General features: G+C 41.0%; 1 protein-coding gene across 2 annotated transcripts in view; it reads left to right on the top strand.

The window, feature by feature from the left end:
* The first annotated feature begins 1,359 nt into the window (after window positions 1-1,359).
* LOC140232716 (purine nucleoside phosphorylase-like) overlaps window positions 1,360-15,475 on the top strand; it is a 33,554-nt gene continuing 19,438 nt past the window's right edge. The window contains exon 1 of one of the 2 annotated variants that reach the window (XM_072312832.1): window positions 1,360-1,523. In XM_072312832.1, coding sequence (XP_072168933.1) covers window positions 1,501-1,523 — 23 coding nt within the window. In that variant the 5' untranslated portion in view covers window positions 1,360-1,500. Of the gene's footprint in view, window positions 1,524-15,376; window positions 15,441-15,475 lie in introns of those variants that run through there. The other variant, XM_072312833.1, reaches the window with a different exon arrangement.

The raw sequence follows: 15,475 nt of genomic DNA, 5'->3' as shown, positions 1-15,475 counted from the left end.
AAAATGTCCGGATTATAACGAACCCTTTTTCATTTTCTGATTAACGAACATCTAGGTATAGGGAATTTGTGTGTTCCGGATTAACGAACCTTCGGAATAACGAACCTTCGGAATATCGAACCTCCGGAATAACGAACAGCACCCTAATTAGCACTCAGTGTGCTTCCAAGATTGGTTCTCACTAGTGACAATAGGGCCTATTAGTTCTCATAAATTATGATGCACCTTCTCATTTTTGTTGCTGAGAGTTATTGGCCCTTTTAAAATAGGTCTACTATTTTCCCCTTTATTTTCAGTTATTGTGCACATCATTCTCTCTGAGAATACGTCATTACAGTGGCGTGTCTATTGGGGGTTTAGGTTTTTTCTCTTTTTTTCTTTATTAATCGTTTTTATTTGTTTTGTTTTGTTTTGTTTGATTGTTTGTTTGGTTTTGTTTTTGTTTTTGTTTTTGTTTTTGTTTTTGTTTTTGTTTTTGTTTTTGTTTTTTTTGGGGGGGGGGGTTTGCTTACTTGTCAGCCGATATGGGGATCCACCCCAGCTGGACTTACACCCAAACTTACGTAAACTCAAGTCTGACTGGTGTTTTCTTGCACCAGTCAGACTTGTCGAATTGAACTGACCTCGGGAACACCACTAAGACATTTTTTATTATTTTTTTTTTCGATTGCCAAGAAGAAGCGCCTTGATGCTTGCGTTTGAAAATCAAAATATGATTTTGTTTACACATAGGCCTACTCTTTCGTTTGGCGCTCTCGAACAACAAACACTGCACATTGAACTGTTGGCCCCTTGTGTGACGAGCACGTCCTAAGTGCACTAACGTAAGATTTCATTCATGATTTGAATGCGAGCCTTGCTGCTCGTCGCCGAATACAAGTATTTCGCTCATTCTGCTCCACCTTTCCTCACGTTTAGAGATGTACTACATTGTGACAGTGAACGACTTTACATTTAACCCGAATTGTTTAATTTCAATCAATCGCATTTCAGCATTTTTATTTTCATCGTTTCAAACTGCACTGCCGAGACTGAGGCATAGAGTGTATGTGTAGCTGTGAACGGCTCGATTAAAGGCTAGAGTTGCCGAACGAGCCGCGCGTTTTCTTCATTTGGCGCCTTTTGAACTTTACACTGCTATGACGTAGGGCGGTGTGGCCCCTCTTTGCATTCTTGAATGAAAGAACTGCAACATCGGCGTACACGCGGCTTCGCTGCATACCATGCATTTGAAGCCCAATATTGATCACGTGTATGTGTACCCGATGTGTACGCAGATACTGAGTTGATGCCGCAGTGCAGAGCTAGGGTTCGATTGTAAACACAAGAACTGAACAAGCTGCGTGCGTGGCCGTGGAAACTCGTGTTGTTTTTTCGTACAATGAATGGACTCGTGTCTTGGTGATGATATATTATCTAAACTAATACACAGGATTTGCGGATTTGCAAGTAAAGATACCCTCTCAACTCTCAAGCTGAAGAAATTGATCGTCCATAAAGATGTCTGAAAAGGAAAGTAACCGGTAAGTCTGTAGTCTGTCTGTTGATTTGTTTCTACATTCCCAATACAGTACAAACCCTTTCCCGCTTTTATACCGGCGTTGATGCTGATGCCGCCTCAAGTCTGTGGGAATCTGTGGTGAGCTGAGCCTTCGTGTTACACGTGGTAGGATCGGATCCTACTAGTAGTACGTGCCACACAATGCAATGATGAGAGGAAAAAAAAAAAAACATCTGGATTGTTCAGTTTGGGTATTTATGTGAACATTATTACCCCTCGTCACTTCCGACATTGCATCAAATCTGAGAAGATATGACATTCTTGTCTTCGATCATCTTTAAACATTGTCAAACAAGGTAAAATTAAAAAATCGCCATGGCATTAGCATTGGTATTACCGCACCCTCGCCATAGACTCTAGTGATCTGGTGATTGAGTCTCGTCTCGTCAATTCCCACGGCCACATAAACATTAGGGCGCCTAATCATGCTAATGCCTAAACAAGTTAGATTACCTGGCTAGAAAAACCAAAACATAGAAACTAGTCTAGTGGTAGTGTAGTGAAGTAAAAACTAGGGGTACGTCAATGCGATGATCATGCCGAAAATAGGTTGTAAAATCTATTAACGTTAGTAAAATTTAATAGTTTCCAAAATAGGCAATCGCACCATGAGACCAACTTTTCTACACTTAGTCCAGGGCCACTGTCACTGACCACACTAGCGCAGCGCAGCTGTACGATTTGGATTAGATAGTTCTGTGTGACTGTGATACTGCTACCAGACATTTAGGCCCAGGCTTAGGCCTAACGTTGAATCTTAAAAAATAAAAAAATAAAAAAAATAAAAATAAAAAAATAATAATGTAGGCCTAGGGGCAATTTTTTTTTTTTTAAATGAGAGTAAAGACACGTTAGAGCCTATTGACCGATTCTGTGACGCGCTATGTGTATTTTTGGCATGGGCAGCGCCATTACGCGGTGTCTCAGCCGTCCCCCCCTTCCCACTCCCCACCCCTCTCCCTACATTAGCACGCGCGCAGAATGAAAAACTGATGCATGGTTGCTTTAGCCAATGGGCGTCTCGTACTGAGTGCGCGAATGCTTGCTTAGTGCGCGAATGCTTGCTTAGTGCGCGAACCTATTGTTACAAGTGCGCGATAAACATGTTGCCCGTGGGGTGGGGGAGAGCAGGGGGGGTCGGCTGAGACACCGCAATTTGAGCTCATGGCTGCGCCCAGTGCCATAAAATGTCTGCTGCCCTCAACGAACCCGAATCGGTCAATATAGAGGTCTATCGTATCTGTCTCTTGTAAAGATCTTTAATTAGACTTTATTATGTGTGTAGCATGTATGGTGCATGTTAACTGCGACCAGCAGCCCCAACGTACAACGTACAGTGTTGGGGCTGCGCCGTTTTGGCCTCGATATCTTAATGTTGTACCAAACGGGTGCCGTTCCGGCGCTGTATTTCCTTAATTTTTCAACAAAAACTACTGGGAATACTTACATGGGTGGACTAAACCTAAATGATTCACATCGGCGACTGTTTGATGCATTTCATTGCTTATGATGCAGAAAATGCTGTCTTATAAGGCAAATATCTTCAGCTCACCGATGCTCACTAAAACTCACAATCACTTGCACATGCGCACACAATGCATTCAGTGCAGTGCATTGACAGCTGTAGTACTCGCTGCATGATGCATATTCACCGTGCGATGATACATTATTCATTTAATCCTTTTGCGTCCGTAACGTTGACGTCATTATTTATGCATGCGTAGATGCGTACTGATGGATATACACGTTCAAAGTAGCAGCAAAGCTCTCCACTAGGGCAGACCACCTACTCCTAAAAAATGTGGAAAATTATGCAGTTTCCAGATAAATTGGTGAGAAGGACCAGGGCAATGGGGTAGTGTATATTTCATTTTATATTGTCACTGTGTTTATGATGGACATTTAGGCATGGTTTATTTGTGAAGTTACCGTATATGTGGCAATAGGGAGTTGTTCGTGATTCTCACTTGAACGAAACTGCGGGGTAGCCGCCAGGACCCCGCCGCAGGCGGCGGGTCTCCGGGGCTAGGTGCATGTGGACACATCAGTGCATCATTCACAACTGTTTTTGTCGGTTTTTAATTTTACTGTAGGGTCTAGCTCATGTGTAACCAAGCCTTTAAATTTCATTGAGATATTTGGGCATAGGGCCTATCGTGAAATAGCAACAGGCCCCACCACTGCACTGTTTGTTTATAAAATATTGCGTTTTAATTACCTGGTACTGGCAAGACTCTACATGAGAGTCTAGGCCCTACTTAGGAATTCACTCAGCCCCGCTGTGTGGCGTTCAATGGTACATGAGCACAGCGCCACTGCAGCTGTGGGGCTTTCTTGCACAATAGACCTAACGTTAGGCCTACATACTCGTGAACGCGGCCTCACCAAAACGACTTGTGATTGATACAGCTGCAGGGTCAATTTCTGCAGCATAACATTTTATGTTCTTCTTTTTTTTTTTTGCTTACTTTGATCTTTCTTTTCTTTCCATTTATTTTCAGAAAGACTTCCTACTGTCCCTCCACTAATTTTACCATTGATACAACCCTACATACACTAACCAGGTACCCTATTCATATTCCTAGCTTGCTTGCGCATGGATGAACGCGCCTTGCAGTGGGGCCTTTTTCACGATTTTTTTTTTTTATGTTTGATATTTAGAATTCAAATAATGACATAATAATTTCCAAATTGTCACTTCATTTTCTCTTTAATTTCATAGCATTTCGTTAGATTGTTTCTTTGCCTGCTGGAAGCTGTCAAATAATTGAGGCAACAATTTATATACATTGATACAGTATGTCACATCAAGGAGTGTTTGTGTGTCACACACAGGTACACACATACATGTACACACACAGAAGATACATACAATGTACGTACATGCACACACACACAGCCCTGATACTAATTGCCCTCAGCTCTGATACAGACTGAAGTGTTGATGTCACTTGTTATGATATTGTGTGTTTGTGTGTGTGTGTGTGTGTGTGTTTGTGTGTGTGTGGTGTGTGTAGACAGCAACAACACACACAAAAACACACAAGGAAAGATCATAAATCTCTGAATTTCTTTTGTCTGTATGCTATCCCAGAATCAACTTAATTTTTGTTTTTTTCAATACATGACGATGGGAGTGACCCAAAGCCAAAGGATTCAGAGCAACACATCTAGACCCAAATTCACGAATGTGGATTAGATTTAGACTGATGGTTTGAATTTAGTCCATGGAGAAAAAATAAGCATGAAATAGACATACCTTTGACTTGTGAATATCAAGGTGCGATTGTTGTGGGACATCTGTTGGCGTACGTAATCTGCCGCGCACATTTACATAGAAGAAGGAATTTGCATAACACATGGTCTAAATTTAAACCACCTTCATTAAATTTGGGACCTAGGATTTGTTTGTGCTTGGAATGTTGAGTTGACTCTCTTGTACTTGGCAAAACCTTTTGACCATTGACAGTGACCACAATTATTTGATTTTGTAGTTACAAGGTGTAGTGTTCTATGTCATTATGTAAGTTTCACTACCTTTGTCTCACGGAAGCTGTGGTATCTCTGTACCAGTGAATGGAAGATAGGGTATTAGTAATAAAACCTCACCATAATGCATGCTGCTTTTGGATTTTTAGTTGTGTAATGACTTTATATATCCAGCAGCACCTCTCAAATCTATTACTTTGTTCTGGATGTCCTTGTTGTGAAAAGGTCACTGAACAACTGCATGACTGAGTATACTTTCTGTTATCTGTATTCATTTGCCTGACAGTGATATTCAGCTTCCAGCACAGTTGCGGTTATTGGCCTCCAACTTTTGAATTATAATCTGAAATGAAATGTTTGCCTTCTCTATCAGCCAAACTGCATGCAACTATGAAAGTACAAAATGACATCCTATTTTGAGGGTTATTTACAGTAGCTCTAGTTTCAGCCAACAGAGCACATCTCTTGCTGGAAAGATATTAAAAATATAGCATGAGTTGATATGAATCTATTACATTTGCTCCTATATTAATTACACCTATGACTACATCTGCGTGCTGAGCCAAACATAGATTCCACCTACGAGCATAACCCTAACCATAATCCTAATCCCCACATCAAACTAAACCTGAAAAGAAGCATACTGTTTGGGCTGTTCTTTTCGCGTACGGGTACAGATATTTTTGCAAATGAGGAGATAACAGACATTTTTGCGAGATGTTTTTTTTTTTTTTTTTCCCCCGCAAATCGACGTCGAGGCTATCCTAAGTCCACTAAGTGCTCTAGCACAAGGCGAAATTTTCATGTGTTGTTCAATTCGCGGTCCAACAGTGATTCATGAAATTCGCGAAAATGACAGCTTTTACAGTATCACAACCCTAACTCTAACCCTAAGTCCTTGGAGAAAATAAGACTGGAGCAATTGTCGCAAGAGCAAATATTGTGTCATACATCTGACCCAGAATTGCCCATGTATTCAGATATTAGTTATTACCACTGTGTAGTGCAAGGTTCAATCCTTGCCATGGCAAACATAGAGACATTACCCATGTAGCAATTTCAGTTCATGTGAGCTCTGTACATTCATGATTATTCTGCAAAACTTATTATGTTGGTACAAATTGACCAACTTTTTTTTTTTTGGGGGGGGGGGGGGGCATTGACACTGCTACCTATGTAATTGTGGACAGCAACCAGTGATAGCACCACATAACAGTCACAGAAGGCATGCACATGATGGCAATTTGTCGCTTTTTAGAGGATTCCTTCTTCCAATTTAAAGGACAAGTTCACCCTCATTAACATAAGGATTGAGAGAATGTAGCAATATTAGTAGAACACATCATTGAAAGTTTGAGGAAAATCGGACAATCTGTTCAAAAGTTATGAATTTTTGAAGTTTTTGTGCGGTCACCGCTGGATGAGAAGACTACTGCAGTGTATGATGTTACATGCGTACAATAATATAAGGAAAATATAAAGAGAATTTCACAAAATTTCATCTTTTGAAAAAAGTACTCAGTCCCTTGACTCGTTACTGACATTATGTTATGGGTAATATTATTCCCATTGCCTTTAGAAAGAGGCAAGTCGAGTGCTCATTTATTATGCGAAAAAAGTGAAAATATGTTGATTTTTCTTTATATTTTCTTTATACTGTTGTACTCATATGACATCACGAGCCTTAGTAGTCTCCTCATCCAGCGGTTCCAACACAAAAATTTAAAAAATTCATAACTTTTGCATCGATTGTCCAATTTTCCTCAAACTTTCACTGATGTATTCTACTAATATTGCTGCATTCTCTCAATCCTTATGTTAATGAAGGTGAACTTGTCCTTTAAATGGATCCACAGCTTTTGTTGCACTTTTTGTATTTCAAAAAAGAAAAGAAAAATGATTTTCTCCTCAGGGTTGATTCTGATTTTGAATTGTGAATGTGAAGACATACAGTGTAATTTCCTTTTATTCTAGGGGCCTGCATAAAGACAGTGGTCCCCCATGCATGCCACAGAGAGATCTGCACGTGACTTGTGATCAGGAAGTTTAGTCTTCTGGCTAAGTGATCTGCAGGATTTCTGCAAATATGTGATATGAATGGACTCACAAAAATCAAACAAATAAACAAAAGCAAAGATATCTTATTTTTTTCTGCCATAAGATGTGTACGTTGTTGTTTGGATGTAAAGTATAACAAGGAATATTGATGTGGGGAATCTGAAAACAATTACATGAACATGGAAGTTCATGTATCTGTTATGCATGCACCACACAGTTTTACCATCAAGCAGTGAGTCAAGACCCAGGTTTTGCACAAAACTATTTTGACACAGGGAGCCTGTACACTAAATGTACTACAGTATAAATGTGGGAAGGTTTTGACCTAGGTCTGACCTTTCCTGGCAGCTAGTGTATGATGACACTGTAACTGTCAAAACCATCAAGAATTATAAATTTCTTTTTCCACACTTGGCCAGTTTCAGTGTGCTTCATATGTTTGCCATTTTGCAAATTATAGTGTTTTCTTGACATATTTGCATCTCAAAAGCAAAAAGAACAAATTCCATAGTCATTTACATACTAGTTTAATTGAGTGAGAAAGCGATGACAATTTAGACACATGCAAATTATTCAACATTTGTAGTACTCGGGTCTTGCCATAGAGAAAAAAAGCCCATTTACACTTACCCATTCCGATTATTGTAATAGGCATGAGCAGTCTGGAGATTCAAAGTGCTTCATTTGCAGCCAAGTCATTTGGTTTTGGTGATGGAAAATAAAATCAATTTTTGTCTTCTCAAGCAATACACATGTACATGGATAGTAGATAAGAATGTGTGGAAGATATTCAGGTGAGTGCTAGACCCTCTAGGTGTCTTTGTTTTCTTTGTGGTTTTTGTGTGTGGACTGGTCTTTCCTTGTGGCAGTCATTTTATGATTAGCTAGCTTATTTCCACAGGTCCTTGGGAAGTGTAAGGTGATGTCCTAGTTTTCATGAAAACCAATATGCACACTGCATACGGCCAGTATATGGAATTTGTGCATCAATAGTCATGGCTTCCATTGAAAAGTTTAAACTGGGTAAATTTGACTGGTGGAGAAAGCTTAGAAACCGTAAGCAGTCGAATTGGTACGTGTCTAGACTCTTTGTTGGAGCACGAAGAAAAGAGGGAAGTGTCTGCTAAGAAATCAAATCTGTCATCTTTTGCTCTATCAACAAACAGAGAGTGAAACCATGGTATGTTCTTTGTGAGGCAGTCCCTCTGCTCAGTTTGTCTTCGTTATCATGGTGCAGTAGGTGTATGATGTACATTCATCATGCCTCTTGTGTGGCAACATTTGTGTCTGTTTGGCAACAACTCATGGTTAAAGTGAAAACAAAGTTCTGGTAAGGGCCTGAGAACCCGTCTGGCACCATTTCATATTTGCTTGCAATATATCGAAAGAGTCTACAAAGAAACTTACCTGGCTGACGCGGTTTGCCGGAATGATGAGTCGTTTTGGAGTATTTTGAGAAAAATAATAAAAGTCGGTAGACCGACTTTTATTCCAGAAGGCTCCAGACTAACTCGGTCTCAGGGAAAACGACCCTATTTCAGACAATTTACACACAGTTGGTGATCGCCATGTTCATCAGTACTCTATACTACGGGTACCAAACGAGGCCTTGATGAGTAGACAGGAAAGTGTGTGCTAATCCTGTACAAAACAAATGGACAGCGCGCGGTCCTCAAGCCTATATAGTATACGCACATCACCTCAGTTGCTGAGACGCACAGTGTTTGAAGTTTTTGTTGTTGTTTATCAAGTATCTTTGATTGTTTTTAGAGGTGCTTGAGAGGCGCACACTAATTTTGCATGCACGCCAAAGAGGTTTTTGATGCGCGCGTTGTAACAACTCGGACCATTACTGCGAGTAGCCAGAACGCTACAATGTAGTTTATACAGGCCGCTCCCATATGCACTAGTACAACGCTGTACAATCCAGAGGGACAATCAATACAACTCATCCCGCCGTCAAGCAAAGCGAAGCCGAGTTATCCCCGAGTCCGAGTCTAGCCTGACCCCGTTCGGGTAAGTGCTGAGACTGAACGTTTTTGGTTAATATTTCCCATTTTCGTCGTTACCCATCGAATATTGTTATTGCAGCGCTATTCTGCACATTTCCTAGGCATACGTTCACATTTTGGAGCAAAATTTGACAACTTTTGCAGGCGTACCAGAACTTTGTTTGGGCTTTAAGATACAATCTGTGTGTGGGAAGACCACAAAGCCGGCCAAAACTTGGCTTCGCTGACTTTCCCTTGATGTGTCATCTATCGTATCCCACCCCAACCCCTGCAATGACTAAACAAGTTCAATCCCATGGTGGCAAGAGCTACAGTCAAGGGCTTTTTACACTTGCAAATTTTTGCTTAGTCCCGTACCAACGGTGGGGCTAAGGGGGGGCCTTAGCCCCACCATTGGTACTGGACTTTCCTTAGCCCACTTTCTGTTTACACTTGTTTTTGCCAAAGTGGGCTAGCCCCACTGACAATCCCGTACTATCTGGCCCTGCAAAAAAGCAGGGTTAGCACCGCGATTGCGGTGCTAACCTCGCAATTGCGGTGCTAACCCCACAATTGCGGTGCCAAGCGAGCGAGTGTAAACAGAACGAAAAAATAATCCGGGGCTAAGCGACGGAGACGAAGTCCGACCCTTCACTGACCAATCAGAAACGAGGTAATCAAGTGCTGCCGGTGCGTGCGTGTACTTGTACAGTGCACAGCGTAATCATGAATATTCATGTGGTTTGGAAAGTACGGGACTAAGAAATACAAGTGTAAATAGGTCAGTTTTCTCCTTAGCCCAGGACAAGACTTAGGTGAGTGTGAAAAGCTGAAAAATTGGTACGGGACTAATGATAGTCCTGGGTCAGAGAAAGTACGGGGTTAAGAAACACAAGTGTAAAAAGGGCTTATGTCACTTTAAAAACACCCGAGGTAAGATCCAAGTTAAACATGGAGTTACTAGGTCACTGTTATGATCCCACTTGCCCAAGTTAATGACCATTTGAGTACCAAGGTACCCTTCTCAAACTGCAACCACCAAGATTTCTTGTGATTTAAGTCATGGAACCTTGACAAGAGCACCAGTCCAGGAGCGTTGTAGTTAGTAGATCTACAATGTATGTGACCATAGTTAACAAGAAGCAATAAGGCAGTGATGATCAGAACATAAAGTGTAATGAGTATGGTCAAACATGTAGGCCAAGCACTTGAGTGAAACAAAACAATAGCCTTTTGGAGATATGTGACCACTCTAAATGTGCAGGCATCAATTTTAATTTACTGGTAATGTGTATTAGCAATGAAATTAATTTTTCCCTGTATACCTTTAATATGAAGAGAAAGGTGACACATGAAAATTATGAGGGCCCAAATGGAAGCCCTCAACATGAGCCAGCTCTCTGTTTCCATGCATCATTGTAACAGCGCAGGAAGTGCAGTGGCACTTGTCTCTCAACCAGACAGCACATGTGACGTCATCAGAGGTTTCTTAAAACATACGGTACAAACTGTAAGAGCTCTTCATAACAGAATTTGCTGTCGAATAACCATCGTGCAACAACCAGAGATTACCTTTGTGCTTAGGAAAGTAACTTGCTAACATTTTATTTTCGTCAGTATATTTCAGTCTCAGCAGCAATTCATCAGGAGCTAATAGGAGAGACTGCTAAGATTGAAGAAATTTGGTGGAAACGTCCGGATGCACCCAGTGGTAAACTGTGCAGGTCTTTTAAAAGGGACACAAATCTTCATGCATACGTGTTAGTCATGTAGTGTTCTTTCAGTGTGCATATTATGATCCGTCAATAATTTTTAGAATAGTCAGCAGTCCTGTGGAGAGACGCAGGTGGAAATCATTGTAGTTTAATGTGCTTTGTTGCAGGCCTCAAATTTTGCCAGTTTTAGGGACAGGCAATTTTTGGTTTTAGGGGCACTCTCTCTCAAAATTTTTTAAGGGCAGCAAGGAAAAGTTGCAGTAAGCATGGTAATTTTGAGAGAGGCATTGCGGCAAGTAGATAGGGCATTGCGGCAAATTGCCTTTTGCCTCCCGGGTAATTCGAGGCCTGTTGTTGGCTTCTATTGAGAACTTAAATTCAACTAGTCAATTGAACTCATTATCACATGCTTTGCTGCCAAGTTTGCACATATTGTGTTAAAGTGAAAACAAAGTTCTGGTAAGGGCCTGAGAACCTGTCTGGCACCATTTCATATTTGCTTGCAATATATCGAAAGAGTCTACAAAGAAACTTACCTGGCTGACGCGGTTTGCCGGAATGATGAGTCGTTTTGGAGTATTTTGAGAAAAATAATAAAAGTCGGTAGACCGACTTTTATTCCAGAAGGCTCCAGACTAACTCGGTCTCGGGGAAAACTCGACCCTATTCCAGACAATTTACACACAGTTCGTGATCGCCATGTTCATCAGTACTCTATACTACGGGTACCAAACGAGGCCTTGATGAGCAGACAGGAAAGTGCGTGCTAATCCTGTACAAAACAAATGGACAGCACGCGGTCCTCAAACCTATATAGTATACGCACATCACCTCAGTTGCTGAGACGCGCGGTCTTTGAAGTTTTTGCTGTTGTTTATCAAGCGTCTTTGATTGTTTTTAGAGGTGCTTGAGAGGCGCACACTAATTTTGCATGTGCGCCAAAGAGGTTTTTGATGCGCGCATTGTAACAACTCGGACCATTACTGCGAGGAGCCTGAACGCTATGTACAATGTAGTTTATACAGGCCGCTCCCATATGCATAGTACAACGCTGTACAATCCAGAGGGACAACCAATACAACTCATCCCGCCGTCGAGCAAAGCGAGGCCGAGTTATCCCCGAGTCCGAGTCTAGCCTGACCCTGTTCGGGTAAGTTCTGAGACTGAACGTTTTTGGTTAATATTTCCCTTTTTTGTCGTTACCCATCGAATATCTTGTTATTACAGCGTTATTTCGCACATTTCCTAGGCATACATTGTACGTTCACATTTTGGAGCAAAATTTGACAACTTTTGCAGGCGTACCAGAACTTTCTTTGGGCTTTAATTCATGCATCAGCAAACTAATTATATGAGCACTAATGTTATAGCTGGAGATACCTTACCCATTTTGCTTCTAGTTTGATTTTTTTTTTTCCCCCCAGTGCATCTTCAGTTCGGGCAATAAAGTAGTAGAGACATACCTTTTTCTCCTCCCCAGCGCATATTATTTAACCATGATCACATGCTGTATAAGTGTAATCTGAATTAACAAACCTGAGTCAGTATTTGCACACATGGTTGTAAAATATTACAGTAAATATGCCTTCTGCTGTGTGAGTGGCACCTTTCATTGCAACAGAAGGCACTGCGAGATGTATGTAATGAGTCAACAAGGAATAAGTACATCTTATTCAGTAGATTCACTGAACAATAAAATCTGAGCCAAAACATGCAGAAAGGTCTTTTATGTGGGTGTGTGCTTGCCGAAGCATGCATTTGTTAGTCTGTGACAGTCGGTTCAACAGTGACTGGTTTATATGGAACGGACCCATAGAGCATTATTACAACCTACTACGTGTGTTACACCTTGCAGTGCTTTCAGATAACGCAACTGTGGAATGTGATCATTTGTGGCTGGTCGAGGATTCCATGGCCAGTAACACTGTGAAGGGCACCGCGATGCATGCTCGCGATGGCGCGGTGGGACCCACACCGTCCGGGGAAGCTGGAGAACCATCTTTGCCGGTGGCACATCAAGGCGACCCAGTTGTACCCGGTAGTGAGCCATCGCTCCCCAGAAGGTATATTGTGTGCACCGGCTCCTCAGTGGTGAAATGTGCTAGCTAGCCCTGAATACGTATTATGTGCATGCATACTGTCTTTATATTGGTGCCCTCCTCAGCTGGTGTACTACCTGTGGTGTGTGTACTATGGCTTCTTTGATTTTCGTGGACTTGTGCAAATTTTGCATGGAACCTTTAGTTTGTGTCAGGCTTGTGTGATGTATACAGTGATTTATTAATATGCTCTTCCTTGTGAGCCTCCCCCCCCCCTCATCCTATGTGTGTGGTTCTTAGTTGACTGTTTGTTTTTTTCTCCCCTCAATATTCACATATCCTTATTTCCAATTCTACTTTATATTTCATATTGTTATTTGTATAGATATAGATTCATATTTTCTTTTATTCTGATGTGTTTTTAAATTTGCAAATACTAGTAGCATCCGATTCACATATGAATTTGCGGAAATAAAATCTCGCGAAATATTTGGTGTATACAGTACTTTATTCTTATATCTCTTCTATATTTTACATCTGTCTTTTTTCTTATGTATTAAGGGCTTTTGGCTGTTTCTGACATCTGTATTTTATTAATGTGTTTTAGCCTTACCATTCATTAATTATGAATGATGAATGAAAACAAATAGACTAAACCCACGAGTCAGAACAGAGCATTTTCCATGTGCAGAGTAGATGATAGAGTTACAAAAGATGTCAGCTCAGGTTCAAACTAAATGTAATAGATGCTGTCATGAATGCCATATGTGGCTCAATGTGCTGTAACGGCTAATACGCAAGTAAGGGCTCAAAATTGATCTTTCACCAATTTGAATTTGCTAGCAATATATCTGAAAGCTTTACCAAGAATCTTGTCTTCCTGATGCGATTTGCCGGGATATTGAGCTCTTTTTTTGTAGCATTTTGAGATCAAAAGTATGAAATAATAAAAGTCAGTAGCCTATACACTGACGTTAGGCAAATATATAGCATTTTCGCCGTTACCCAAGAGAAACTGTGCTATTGCAGCATTATTACCTCCGCCAAGGGACGTTTGTTTGGTTATCCGTGTGCAAAATAACTCAAAAAGTTGTGAACGGATGTAAATGAAACTTGCAGAAAAATTTGAGAATGACACAAGGAACAAAAGATCTGAAAACTTTTGTTTTAACTTTTTTTTTAAGTAGAATTTTCTAGGGTCAATGAACTTAGGAGTTCAAGCTGGGCATTTTTGAGGTTCTCATACGCGCATTAAAGTGCGTGCTCTACTGCGAGGCGCGCCAGGCAGCTGAGGGCTTATGATGTAACAAAGGCTTCTATGTTGGGAAATTGGGGGATTTTTCAGCATGCATACATATGAGTGGAAATCACAAGATCATCGATGGCAAGTAGCTGCTTGGCGGAGGTCTGCACTCTCAGAGTGCTTTTCTAGTTGCACCTATTTCTTATGCATTTGTGTATACAACTTTACCATACAACAAAAATCATCCCTGATTGCTGGTATATTGTTCATATGGTTTCTTCTTCTTCTTAAGTATAGACCATCATCAGGTTTTGCAGGAAGAACCTCAACTGAGTCCGCTGTACAGAGTTTATGGCATTTAGGCTGCGTTTATCTAAAAATTTTCTGAGGCAGAATCACCATCCTCAATGCTTTTGAGGCATTTTCAGGGGTTAAATAAACGCAAATAACACTGTTTTCAAACGCATTTAGAAGCGGCGTTTTTGAAACGCGTATGAGATGATTGCCGTTCTCTGAGTAGTATATCTCAAGGTCAAATCCCAGCTGTCTACGGTTGTGCTCTCTACCCATTATTTGTGTGTGACTGATGAGGCATGTTTGCTGGTACGCAGTTGACCTTTACTTCCCGGGTCGAACGGCGCAAAGAAGCTGTGCAGTGACAACACTCGAATCGTGATTGTATGATGGTTAGATAAACGCAGCATCCCCAGAATAGCGTTTCAAACCATGTTCGCGAACACCATTCCAAACGTGTTTTGACACATGATTCTCTCTCTCAAGTTAGATAAATGCAGCCTTAATATTTCCTCTTTCTTCTGTCCTGGGACAAAGTTTTCCCCATGATACAGTGATGGAGTTTGTAGCTCCATGGTACAGTGTATCTGCATTTGAATAGCTGTGTACCTGCACAGCCTCATCATTGTAAGGAGATTATAAAGGCCTTCAGTTAGGCACTATTACAGGTAAAGCATGGCATGTCTATCTGTCCAGAGGTTGGAGGTTCAACTTTGGCAGTGAGCCAATGTTAGCTTGCATTTCTCAGGCTCTGTGCCCAGTGGCATACCATAGTCAGTGATCCATTCACTTCGATCAAAAGCTTTATGAAGCAGAGGGAAATGATCAGAATGTGGATTGAGATCATTTCTTGTGACCTTTTTCCTTGTGATTTGGGTTTTTCAAAAAAGATACCAGTCTTAAAATCGAACAAACATTTCTTGATGTGAAGAATTTGCACAAATGCAAACAGGTCTGAATTTGCAAGACTAGACTGGTGGGTGTGTCAGGGGGGTTGCCTCCATTCAAACACTAGAATCAGGGGGCTTCAAGTGTGCTGATCAATAGATTGTGAGTCTAGTTGAACTGTAGACAATGTGTTTAGT

The sequence above is a fragment of the Diadema setosum genome, chromosome 9 (assembly GCF_964275005.1).
Source record: "Diadema setosum chromosome 9, eeDiaSeto1, whole genome shotgun sequence".
Lineage (NCBI taxonomy): Eukaryota > Metazoa > Echinodermata > Echinoidea > Diadematoida > Diadematidae > Diadema > Diadema setosum.
The sequence above is the reverse complement of the archived record's forward strand: the minus strand, read 5'-3'. Positions and strand labels throughout refer to the sequence as shown.